The sequence below is a fragment of the Phaethon lepturus genome, unplaced genomic scaffold, assembly GCF_000687285.1.
Source record: "Phaethon lepturus isolate BGI_N335 unplaced genomic scaffold, ASM68728v1 scaffold18222, whole genome shotgun sequence".
Taxonomy (NCBI): domain Eukaryota; kingdom Metazoa; phylum Chordata; class Aves; order Phaethontiformes; family Phaethontidae; genus Phaethon; species Phaethon lepturus.
The window spans coordinates 30,486-43,350 of NW_010524269.1; the positions used below are offsets into that span (position 1 = coordinate 30,486).

Here is a 12,865-nt window from a genome sequence, read left to right on the forward strand (position 1 = left end):
TGAGTAAAGATATATGGAACAACAGACTAGCTGGTCTGGTCTACAGATAACCAGAAGGTTTAATGAGTGTATTACCTCTGCAACCTAAGTAGAATTGGTCTAATAAAAGATACCTCCTCTGCATCTTGTTTTAGTACTCCAAAGTAGAATTCATAGCAGCTCAGAACGCTATCTGTGCAACAGCTAGGTAATGCAAGCTAGTCTGTGGGAGTGAAAACAATCGGACTTGAAAAGAACAGTGATGTGGATTATGCATTAGAAAGAACAGAGTTTTCCATGGCAAAGTACTTTCAAAAGTAGCCTGGATGATTCTGAATTTAGGAAGCATTTTCAACAGAAAAATCCCTCTCCCTCCAAATATCCAATCTTCCAAAATAATTTCAAAAAAACTCTTTCTAGATTTCATCTTTCATTTTGGCACCTACCAAAAAAAGATGTAATGGCAAAATCTGATCCTGAGGAGTGCTCACCTCTTCCTCCTGGAAGTACTACTTAATACAAAACAGGCCTTAATAATGATGGAAACCTCACTGAAAAATACAAGGCAAGGCAGATGGCCGAGGAAGAAAATCTCCAGATTTGCATTAAGTGTTCTCACAGAATCCTTTAGGTTGGAAAAGAACCTTAAGATCATCAAGTCCAACCATCAATCCAACACCACCAAGCCCACTAAACCACATCTACATGTTTTTTGAATATTTCCAGTGATGGTGACTCCACCACCTCCCTGGGCAGCCTATCCCAATGTTTGACCACCCTCTCAGTAAAGAAATTTTTCCTAATATCTAGTCTAAACAAGCTAAGCAGAACTTTACTTAAAGAGAGGAAAAGAAACAAAGATCATGTCAACCATTTCTAACAAGTGACCACTCAACCGTAAGGCCCAATCAACCTCCCTATACTGAACATAGATTAAAGTAGGTATTGAAAAGAAATTAAATCTACCATGTATTGATTTTGCAGAATTACAGAAAATATCCTAAATTCCAAATTATATATATAACTATTTGCTTCGTAGTTTTAACAATTTTGGAATGACAGTGGAAGTGTGAACAGCCTTTTTTGTGTGTGTGCACGCATGTGAGAAAAAAATAGCTCCTCCTAGATCAGTAAGAATTTCAACTATCTCCTCTCACCTACAATATCAAGCTTAAAATATAAAGAGACAATTACTAGAGTAGTAAATCGAAAGTCTCTCTAACTTGAAATGCCCATACTGCAAGAGACCATTTTATGGCCAAATAAGTTAAGCGGTACTCTTCTGCTGAGAAGCTAGGAAATACAAAGGATCAACAAAAGCTTTATATGGTAGCCAAATAGCAAACATGTCCTTAAATAAATCCCCTTTACTCCACAGTTTGGACAAGCTATGCAGATATTTAAATAAACATCTCTAATAAAATTGCTTGTTCAAATCAGAACAGGCTGCCCAGGAAGTGGTTGAGTCACCATCCCTGGAAGTATTTGAAAGATGTGTAAATGTGGAACTTGGGGACATGGTTTAGTGGTGGACTTGATAATCTTAAAAGTATTTTCCAACTGAAATGATTCAATGATTCTAATTAAGTAAATGGCAATTAATAAAATGTTTAATCTATTTTCAGAATAAGAATGATTGTTTACAAGCAACAGATGATTGGTCACTCATTACAGATACTTGTCCTGATCCTTGTTTCCTTTAATCCTCTTAAATAAAGTTCTGCTTATCTGATAGATCCCTTAATGTAAATCTGAGAAGGTGGTTAAGGCCAGTTTTTATGTTAAGTAGTACTTGTAGGAAGTAAGCATTCCTAAAGATCAGATTTTGTCTCTGAATCTTTTTCAGAAGGTGCCAAAAACAAAAGCTGAAATGTTGCATGAATTCTTTTGAAACAAGCGTTCAACTTCTGGGGACCTGTCAAAGCAATTTGAGGATTTTTAACTTTTGATCAACTTCTATTCCATAATCACCCAAAGTAGTCTTGTTGACTATATTAATTTTACATTTGACTTCAAATTACTATTTCTTTAGGCCAGAAATCTGAAAAGCATTAAATCCTCATAAATATGCATGCACACACATATAGAAACATACGCTATAGTATCTACATAAATAATATTTATATTTCTTGCTAATTTTTTAAATTAAATTTAATGTATATTGAGGCATGCTACAGCAGATAATAGCTTTAGCCTGTATATTAACAATAGAATGAGAAAACTTTCTATTTCTTGGACTAAAATAATTTCAAAGAATTTTGATCTGCTTTGTCAGTGTCCTTAAAGCGGCTTCCAAAAAGCTGCTTAACTACGTAATTATTTTGGCTTATAAGATTGCAGAACAGAATGAAGCACAGAATACATCGACATATAAACTACTACTGCTCAAAATACTGTAATGAAGTTATCAACCACTTCTGAAGTGTTGGATAAAATAAAGAAGAAGGAGGGCAGAGAACATAAAGTGTTATTTTTCATCTCAAGAGATACTGCAGTAGGGAGTGTAGGAAGTTAAAGGGAAGAGTAACAAATGAGGATGATTTTAGTCTAGATTAAAAAAAATAACCATACAGCATCACAGAGCAAAGACTGCACTTAAATTACATTCACTGATTTTAGCATGAGTGAAGTCTCATCAAAACTATTGTCTCTGAATACCTTTGTGAAGCTGTACAAAGATGGATGCTGTGCAACCGCAGCACCCCTTTAATGAGAAGTGACACCACAAAAGCAGAGTCTGGAGCTGCTCACGAGCTGCTCATGAGTCATGAGATCTGGGATATGGCAAGTCATATTGGCTCTGACATTTACTAGGGAATGAAATATCCACGGTTGGTTTTAAATTACGTTATATGAGAATGCTCCTGTACTTAAAGCAAGTGAAAGGCAATTTTTATTTCCATCTTCAAACAGAAAATGACTGAATCGTTCACAAATACTTCTTACAGTATTTCTGTTGTTCTGAAGATGAAGTGATGGAGCATGAACTGTGTCAAAGTCTATAAAGGGACAGATAACAGTAAGGTGCTGCTAATAAGCAAATATTGTTCACAGAATAGTCCACTTTTCAGCCATCATCTTATATTTATGATCCAAACAGTAACCTAGCATTTGAAAATAATTTTAAAGTTCACATATTTTCTTATTTTGCATTAAGCCTTTGTAAAAGCATGAATGGCTGCTCCTTCAGTACTTTAATGACTTAATATGCTGGAATTCTCAAAATGAGCATGTAACCCACGAGTCTTCATCTTCTCTGCAAGCAGTGTTTGAATTTTTGCCCTTTCATATTGACTCATTAAATTTGCAATGTCAGGTGTTGGCAAGATAACAGGAAAAAGAATGACACTGTTCTGGGTATCAGAAGGTTATAATTTTGGAAGGCAACATCACCCAGCTTCCTCGATAAGCTAACAGGAAATAATTTGATTTTCAAACTTGTCCAATTAAAGACTTTCTACATAAGGAAGTCACTGCTAAATAATGAGCCACAGCAAATCCCAATTTCTCGTAAACACCTTTGCATTGAGTAGTTTAATCCACTTCAGTGGAGGAGTAGAGAATGCACTTAGTACAGACAAAATAGTATCACTGGAGAAACAGCTTTTCGGGCTATTTTCCTGAGTAGACAAATCTTTGGTAAGAAGAGACTACACAAGCTTAATTCTCTGACTCTTGGCAAACTCTGTTTCACTGTTTAAGTGGAACACATCCTGGAATGTGGTTTTCTCCCCTTTTTAAGAATACTACCCTTATGGAAGACATCATCACCAATATACTCAGTCTCATCTTTCTGCTGCCCTACTGCTTTTTTTTAGCGGGAAGAATGTGTCTCTTACAGATTACATCAGAAATACCCACTTGCAGCACACAAAGAATGAGTAGTGTAATCCAGCCCTCGTTGCAAGTGATATTGGTACTTATTTATCAGTCTGTTCTGCTATTCTGCAAAACAAGGTGCCATTTTTCCAGGTCTGACTGACCACATTCCCAGCACAGAAGAACAAGCCTAACCAGTGCTGTGCTAACTGGTGAGATGCAAATCTGCAGTTTCATTTCCCTGTTTCCCTGCCCTTCTTTGCTGTTACACCCTGAGATTCACAGAAGGAGCTAATAATTGGCTGATGAGAGATAAGCAGAACTAAAAGCAAATTATGTAAAAAACAAACTATTGCAACTCTACTGCCAGAGATTTACTTTTATTTCTTAATGTGTCCTTTCAAAAGTACCACACGTTTCAAAATCTTCAAGAGAATTTCTGTAATATTATTAAATGTAAATCAAGTATGCAAACATATCCGGTGCTACTGTGCTAGATCAGCAGACAGTTCAACTGATTTCGTGCCAAAGAGCAAAGAAGAAAATCAGCAGTCAGAGGTCAGCTCCATTACAGCAGTCCTAACCCACGACACAGAAATTACATCCATTTCATAGTTTAACTTGTAAAGTATTAGAGTAGCAAAGAAAGCAAGCACTGACATTTAAGGAGAGGTTAAAAAAAAGAAGCCAGACACAGGAGAAACATATTTAGCCCATTTTCTATGTTCAGGAAAGATGCTCCCAGGGTACTTTAGGAGGCTTCTTTCCACTCTGATCCTCCCAGCTGGCAGGTAGAAATGATATAAAGTTTGCCCATTGCAGGAACCTTCTCCCTTGAGAAGAGCTGCAATTGTACTGCACGCTTACTAACTAGTGGATGATAAGGAAAGTCCCTAAATCCAGGCACAGCACCCTGGCAAGCATCCCAGATTCACAAGGGTGAGGATAAAGAGAGAGGCAGGCACTTCAGCACCATGTCACTTGAGCGGAGCCTTCCCACACCCTCTGCTTTGTGCTGTTTGCCAGTCCAGCCTCTTGGCTAGCATACAGTAGGTGTTCAGTATATGGTTCAAGGCTCCATGCTATTACAGGCCTGTAAAGCTGCTGTGTTATGAGAAGAGTAAACTTTCATTAAGGGTAGAAAGGAAAACAAAACCTTCCACTTTAGGAAAAAAAAAAAGTTATTTGTAATGATTACATGAATTTGGGATATATGGTGATAAGGCAGCATATTCAGAGTACAGTATACAGACTGGGTTGTTGGGTTTTTTTGGTGGTTTTTTTTTTTTTTGGCGAGAGAAATCCTGTAGAATTCAAACATGTTAGGCAAAGTTTTAAGCTACACATTTAAAATCTGGCTCTACTGTTTTCCATGAGTCTTAAAATTATTCTTTTTCAAATGCATAGTCCTAAATCACTGGGTTGCAAAGAACTGTAATCAACATTTTTACCTGTACAGGTGGCTCAATCATTATCCATGCAGGAAGCATCAAACTTGGGTTAAGAGGTTGAGTTCCTACACGAAAATAAATGCCACCACTGGTATCACAGGCCCAAACATGCTGATTTCCACAGGTCAAGTTGATCAGTTTTACAGCACCTAATAACAAAGAGACTATTAGCAACCTGGCATTTTCCTTTCAAATTCAGCTAACAATGAGAACTTTTATTTAGATTTGATTATATTAAACTAGCTTTAAACACAATTGCCTACAAATGATTAAAAGTTAATACAACTTGTGAGAGAAAAAAAAAATACCACTGGATACAATGAATAAAACCAACAGGTAGTATATGTGAGGTATGTCTCTTTTAAATCTAAAAATAAATGTTTCAGTCATAGGATACTGCAATTTCTAAAGCACACTAAAAATACAATATCAAAATAACCAAATTCAAGCAGGGAAACATTCTGTGACAAATGTTATCAGTGCCTAGACAAACTTTCACATGACCTAATGTGAACTTTTCTCTGTAGCTGGCCGTGCTTGTAGACTTTTAAAGGTGTTGATCTGCTAATACATTCAGCAAAGAACATTCCTAATGCTACCTGCACTTTAAAAATATGACAGCATATGGATTATGCATTTCAGTGCTAACAGAGTCACATCTGTAAATAAAGGAGATGATTTTCAAATGGATTTATATTCAACAGTGCACATATTTATTACACCTATCTCAAAAGTGCAGCAGTACTTTAACCCTACATAAGTCAGCACAATGAAAACAAAGCTGCCAAATAGATATGCTTTGGAATTTTGGGGTGGTTTGGGTTTGTTTGTTTGGGTTTTCTGCACACCCAATCACACCCATCAATCTTCCTATTAAAAGTTTGCAAAGATAGTAGAGATACATACCTGATATTTTAGACTAAAAAGAACTGCTAGTTAACTGTCAACCGGAACTATTACTCTTTCACAATCATTTTAAAATAGCCATGTGATGTAATATACATAACATTTGACTATTTTTTTTTTCCTCCCAGTGTTGGGACAACACAATGCTAAGTAATGGAAAACATGTTCTGCAGAAAGAGGGACTGAATCAGTACAGATACACCACAGAAGGAATGCCCTGGTCAGATTCCAAACTAAAGACTCTAAAAATAGGCCTTGCTGGCTGATTAAACATGCAAGCGCTGCTTGGGATATCCCATTCTTGGTAACAGTTCTCTCTTCAGTGATGTGAAATCTGGCAACAAATCCTAGTAAAGTGCATCAGATACAGCATTCCTTGAAGAGAGGGGTGCAATTTTATCCCACAGAGTGCAAGTTTAAAGCATTTATTTCTGCAGAAAGCACTATTCCCTGTCATTAAGGCTTGCTTGGGGAAAGAACAGGGAACAACAGGACTACACAGCTTTATCTCTTAGTTATCTGTAATAGTAAACAGATCTTCTCATTAACCAAAATTATTTAACTTTCTGAATCACAGGGATTCAAATTAATTCATCTCACCCCAAAATTTCCTTTAATCATAGAGCTTCATATTAAAAACAAATGACAAAACTATACACAAAAACTTCTACTGCTTGGGATAAGAACATTTAGAACAACTTTCTTTTGCAGGCAGGGGCTTGACATTCAGCTACAAAGTCAAAATCTTACTTAAAAACTCTGATTTTTCCTTCTAACAGAGTATAACTTGAAGTAATGGCTATGTCACATGATGTCTCAGCTGTTGAAATGTTCTGATCCAAACAAGCATCAGAGCACGCAAACATGGAATCACATATCACCTACTTGGCATAGCTGATATAATTTATGTCTAGAGTACAATTTGATATTAAAAAATGCAGCCCTTATGTAAATGTTTTGGGGTTTCTCCCTCCTCCCAGTTACTGTTTTTACCATAGCAGAAGGTCATGGTAACCACATTCACCTACTGTTTAGAGAAAGTAGCGTGATTCAGAGGCATTGCTCATTGTTGAAAGCTGAAGATATGTGTGTAGGTTTCTATTGTGTTTAGAAACCTTGATATCAGTAGTGGAACTCTAATCAAAGTAATTTACTAGATACTACTCCCAGTGTAAAGGCAAGAGGAAGATACTAGCAAACATAATATGAATATTTCAACATTAATGCTGGCAACCCCATCACTTTGATACAGAATTCCAAACTTCATTTTACAGCGACTTGCTCCCCTCCCCCTCTCAAATTACAGTCCTAATGTTTCAGGAGTAAACTTAAACATACACTTGAACAATAAGAATAGTTCCCCAATTTCTTCAGCTCCCTTAGAGCAAATAAAGGCTCTTTATTATAACCATAGATATGCACTATCTTGTTAGCAGTGATCTACAATACGCATTTAACTGGAGGAAAAACGCTTAAAACATCTTCACATTTAAGTATTAACCCACAGTGGCACGTAAAGTGGAGTGTTTGAAGTATTTCCTGTACCCAGATTTCTGCAATACCACCACAGAGTGCCGTGAAGCTAACAGGGACAGCTGAATGTAAAGGCTGAACTTCTGAACCACTGAAGTTCACAAGTCAGCTAGCACCAATTACACTGATTTCTTTTATGAATACTTTGAGATTTTCAGACAATAGCAAGAAGTTATTTATTATTTCAGCCAAACACTTATTATCTAAACTGCTGGAAAGCAACAGTATCATGAGAAAAGTTTCAAACTCTACCAAGCAACATCAGAAGAGGAGAGTGGACAAACCTATCCTGTAGGTCAGTGACGGTAAAAGACATCAAGCAGTGCTTAAACTATGGTACAATTAGTGATTTGGAACCAAATCATCAGATATTGAAAACTTGGTGTATAACTGGCAAACAATTTTAAAAGAAGCATTTAAAAAATTTTTCAATGAAGTATTAAAACTTCTATACTAAAATTGTACGTGAGGCTTAAAGTCTGCCAGCTGTCTGCCTTTCCTTAACCCTGAAGTTAAAATTGTTTGTCTGTTCTCAGACCAGTCATTAACATTGCCATTAAAAATGGAAAAAATTGCAAAACAGCTAAATTATTTTTAAAGTGGTGCAAGAATGGTGCATAGTTTGAATTTCTTTTATCTTCTCTTGAAAGAGGAATGCAGGTTAGCATGAAGGTAAGAATGTTTTAACAGTCAGACTACAAAGAAATAAATCTAATTGGAACATTACTGATGAAGCTGACAAGTGGCCTGACTACCCCAGAGTCAAACCGGGAAAATATTTTAGTGATCAAAACATGGTCAACCACCTTGGTCTCATGCCTAACCAAATAAAAAGAGCAGTTAACCAGCAGCACACTATGCAGAATCATTAGATCGGTACAGACCTGAACGTGAGAGTGTTATCAGCTACATCACTTACGGATGATGCAACTCTTGGAGCACGATTTTTCCTTGACAGGATCCTAATGAAGCTTTGACTCTGTTTAAGAATGCATTTAACCACAAAATTCAGAGCCCTGTGTAAGGAACTGTCTAGGACCACACAATCATGGTTACACTGCAGCACGAGAACTAGACTAGTTAAAGCTACTCGTACACCTGCACAGCACAGTGTCAGGTCAAGTTGTCTCAGACTGACAAACTCTAAGAAGCACATACACATACAAAGCATCTTGCAAACAGTAAACACACTGTCTCCAGCAAAAGGCTAAACAAAACATTCTTTGAAAGCCATTGTTGTTCCTCATGTTTTCCAGTCCTCTGCTGGAGGCCCATTATTATAAGGTACTATTTAAACCAGCAAATGCAATATTCCCTATCAGTAAACCAAAAGATATTTCTGAAGGAAAAATATTGACTGTCTGCTAACAAAGTTAAGACACAGTCTACTCAATAAAAACATCATACCTAGTTGAGAGAGATCCAGTTTTGTCCAATGCATCCCTGTTGGACAGCTGGATGAAAGTGTTCTGATAAATATCTGCCCAAGACTATCCAAACCCCAAATGGCATCCTGGCAGGCAGAGTAGTGCACCATTTCAGAATCTGGTGGCAGCTGCACCGTAGAAGGACGAAACTGAGGATTCTGATCACTGACACAGAACAGATCCTTGTTGCTTTGGCACAGCCACAGAAAGCTTCCTATGGAAAGGACATTTTTGTTATTAAAACCATTTCTAAACCACTCTGAGAAAGCTTACAGATCTGCTTCTTCTGAAAAAAAATGATCAGTACATTTGAAGACAAAACTAAAGCTTCTTAGCTATGTTCATAGGGTAAGAATATGAAATACAAATACGCATCCCAAGCCCTTATTTAGGCACCTAAACACTCCCTTTCTCAAATCAAGTAAGTAGTAAGTGATCTCATCTGAAGAAACATCTCATTTAGGGAAACTAATAGAAGACATGTATAACAGTGCACTATCACTTCCCTTTATTCTTTTGCTGCTCTTTATCCTTGATAATTGCCTTTGAAAACCAGCATTCCTTTTCAGCTCTAAATCACATATTTTTGCCAATAAAGCTAGTGTACTTAGCTAATGCAATTGCCAACTATCGTAACTAGCTGTTGAATTCTTTAGCATGGTCACACTTTTACTGATAAAATTTTGCTGCAATAACTGCACTGAGAGGTGTACTTGGTTAGTATAGGCATTTCAGCAAACATGCTCCAAGATTCCACATTACAAATTCTGGCAATTCATGCTGAGATAATTTAAGAAGTTAGTGCTCCTAAAGGAGCACCTTTTTCTCTGTTGGATGCCACTCCACACCAAAGGTAGAACAGTGAATTATACACCTTTTTTTTTTTTTTAAATCTACTGGAGATTTACAGATGTATTTCCATCTTACTTCAAAATATTTTATATCCCTGCATACAGAAAAGGCACCTAAATCTGAAGTAATTCAGGTTAATTACATGATCAATTCCACTCTATTTAAAAATCAGGTATTATATGCCTGCACTGCTGATTCACTAACCTTCTTTAGATGAAGCTGTGGAAGCCAACACAAAAACCCATTTTGAGGCAGAAGCAGTACCACGAGGCACAATATTATTCCAGTAAGTGCCTTGAAAGACAGAACACAGGGGTATTAGTATAAAACTTAATTTTATATAAAAAAAATTATTTCAAATGTTACCATTTAAAATAAATTATATTGCAATCCATTATTAAACATGATCTAGACAAGATTTGCTATGTAAATCTTTCAAGAAGCTGCGGGGGCGGGGGGGGCAGGAACCTCCTCCTGACACATATACACGTATGCACACACACACAGAGAAAATTGGGAATGCAGAAAAAGAGAAGATTAATGGTCTTCAACAGGAGACCAATTTGGTGACGAGGTTAAATAGACAATGTTCTAAGTCTGTTCTTAGTGTTTACCTGATCAAAGAAATGTACTAAATCAAAATTCTATTTTGAGAAATATAGCAATAAAAATAAATTAAAGCAATTCTCCTATTATCACTGTAAAGCCATAACATTATTGTTTTGCATAGTCACACCGATCATGAACCAGCCTCCACTGTGCTAGATACAACAGGTACAATAGCTTAAGGTTGCCTTTTTACCCCAGAGAAGAGACAAGTTTAGGTACTAAAAGGAGTAACATGTGCACAATGAATTTTCCATCAAAAATATTTCCCTTTAAATGGGAAAGTATAAGACCAAATGCTAATGAATCATTTAATTTAATTTTTAAACGTGGAGTTGTTTGTTAAAGCTGCCCTGACTCACCATGGATATTTTTTGTGGTGACAGAACTGTAGTTAGTTACTTTCTCCTATTTAATTTTCTTAACTTAAAAATATGAGATGTAAAAGCACACGAACCTATTAAGTTTCCCTTTGCCACATGGAATTCATTTTTGCCTGAAGAGATCCAGACTCCACTGCCATTAACTCCAAGGAGGCTGGGTTGACACTGAAGCTGCTGTGACCAAAATGCCATTCGAAGTTTATCGGCCACCTTCTCCACAGGTGCCTGAGCTGCTGTTGCCACCGTATGAGTTGCCTGGATTATCGTTTGGAATAGGCTGCACTGGTCAAACACTACATAGTCAGTGATGCTTACCTGGGGGGAGGAGGACAAAAAAAAAAAAAAAAAAAAAAAATCATTCTTGAGAATTAGTTAAGCTTTTGGGTTAAGCTTTTGGGTGAACTGCAGATTCTTTCGTCAGATCAGAAAGCTTTTTTTGTGTATGTGCTTTATTTAGAAACCTTCAAAGTGTAGGAAGGAAGAAATAAAACTGTACATTTTTAAAAAGTATGAGTCTTGATAACAAACCAGAACCAATACTACATATCAGCTTACAACTCCCTCCTACCCAACAATCCAGTTTGAATTCTGCATTTTAAAAAAGCCCTTTGTTTTGGGATGACTCTTCTCTCCCCCTAAAAACATGTTAAACTCTGCAACCTAAGAGATGAATTTTCAGCTTCCCAAAGGAAAACAGAAACTTGCATAGTCTACCAGTTTAAATCACATCGCAAAAACTTGTATAGAATACTCCTTTGCAACAACTTCATGGGCTTTTTAATTCACAAGGCAGGAGGAGATTTAAATAAGAAATTGCTCTCGTTCTGTCATGGACAACTAGGTTGGCAACACTCTGGGACACTCCTAAAAAGTAAGGAAATGCTTAAGAGCACAAAAAGAAAAGCAGTTTGCCAATAACCTCAAAGCCATGCTATTCATAATGCCCATATGCAAGAAGAGATTATATGTGCACATAAACTGAAATTCTTTCAACTTAGGTAGACGTGTAGTCAAAAAACTTCTCTGTGTAACTGTTTTTGTACCCTCTTCTCCCCCACACTTGTCTCTGGGGAAAATAAAAAAAAGCTGGAAAAAACAAAGGGTTGGGAATTCTAAGTCAGTACCTAGGAGTACTTGCAGTAACTTTGTTTTTACCCACATCAACTGCGACTGAAGCAAGCAGCCCAACATGGTTCAAAGAAACCTCAGCTGAATGGAAAAATGCATAATAAAAGCATTTTTGCAAGGTTGCTTATTATTTATTTAATCTAGCTAAGGAAAAGGATGGGTATTGGAAGACAAGAGGAGAGACTGCATTCAGTAGCCAGACTTGAACGCTCTGCCTAAACAGCATGTCCTGTTGCCACTGTTGAGACATCAAGCTACATGTACCATTGATGTGACCTGATAGAGCATTTCTTGTGTTCTTGAAAACTGCTGTGATGCTGCTCTGGATAACCACAGGATGGCTTTTTTCCCCTTTTTTACAGCAGACGTGAAAAGGGATTTCTGCCATAGCCACACTGTGGTTTTACTATACTGAATAAACAGTGATATAATATATCAAACAATTCATTGAATTTTGTCTTAGAATCTCATGGGAAAACAATGCAAATAATAAATCCAAGGTAAAAGACTAAACTGAAAGCAAAATTAAAAAAAAAAAATGCCTACTTGCCACCAATGGTTATCATCTCCTTGTGGTTTCTTTGAAACTATACCAGTTCTGAACCACAGGTTTCCATGGATATCCAAAGCCCATAATGTCTGCTGATCTCCAAGGGTTATGCACACTGGTTCCAAAGCTTGCATTTCACTGGAAATGCAAACAAGTAAAAAAAAAAATTAAAAACCTTACTTCAAATTTATGCTTACGGTATTTTAAGGAAGCTGTTACAATGCTAACAGC

The 12,865-nt window shown here is 36.8% G+C and overlaps 1 protein-coding gene across 1 annotated transcript in view; it reads right to left on the reverse strand.

Annotated features, from left to right (window-relative positions):
- The window catches only part of TECPR2 (tectonin beta-propeller repeat containing 2), a 38,249-nt gene that overhangs the window by 10,646 nt on the left and 14,738 nt on the right, over nucleotides 1-12,865 (reverse strand). Inside the window, 5 exon segments of the mRNA XM_010282400.1 lie at nucleotides 5,250-5,398; nucleotides 9,096-9,329; nucleotides 10,172-10,261; nucleotides 11,031-11,271; nucleotides 12,631-12,772. Of these exon segments, the coding sequence (XP_010280702.1) occupies nucleotides 5,250-5,398; nucleotides 9,096-9,329; nucleotides 10,172-10,261; nucleotides 11,031-11,271; nucleotides 12,631-12,772 (856 nt within the window).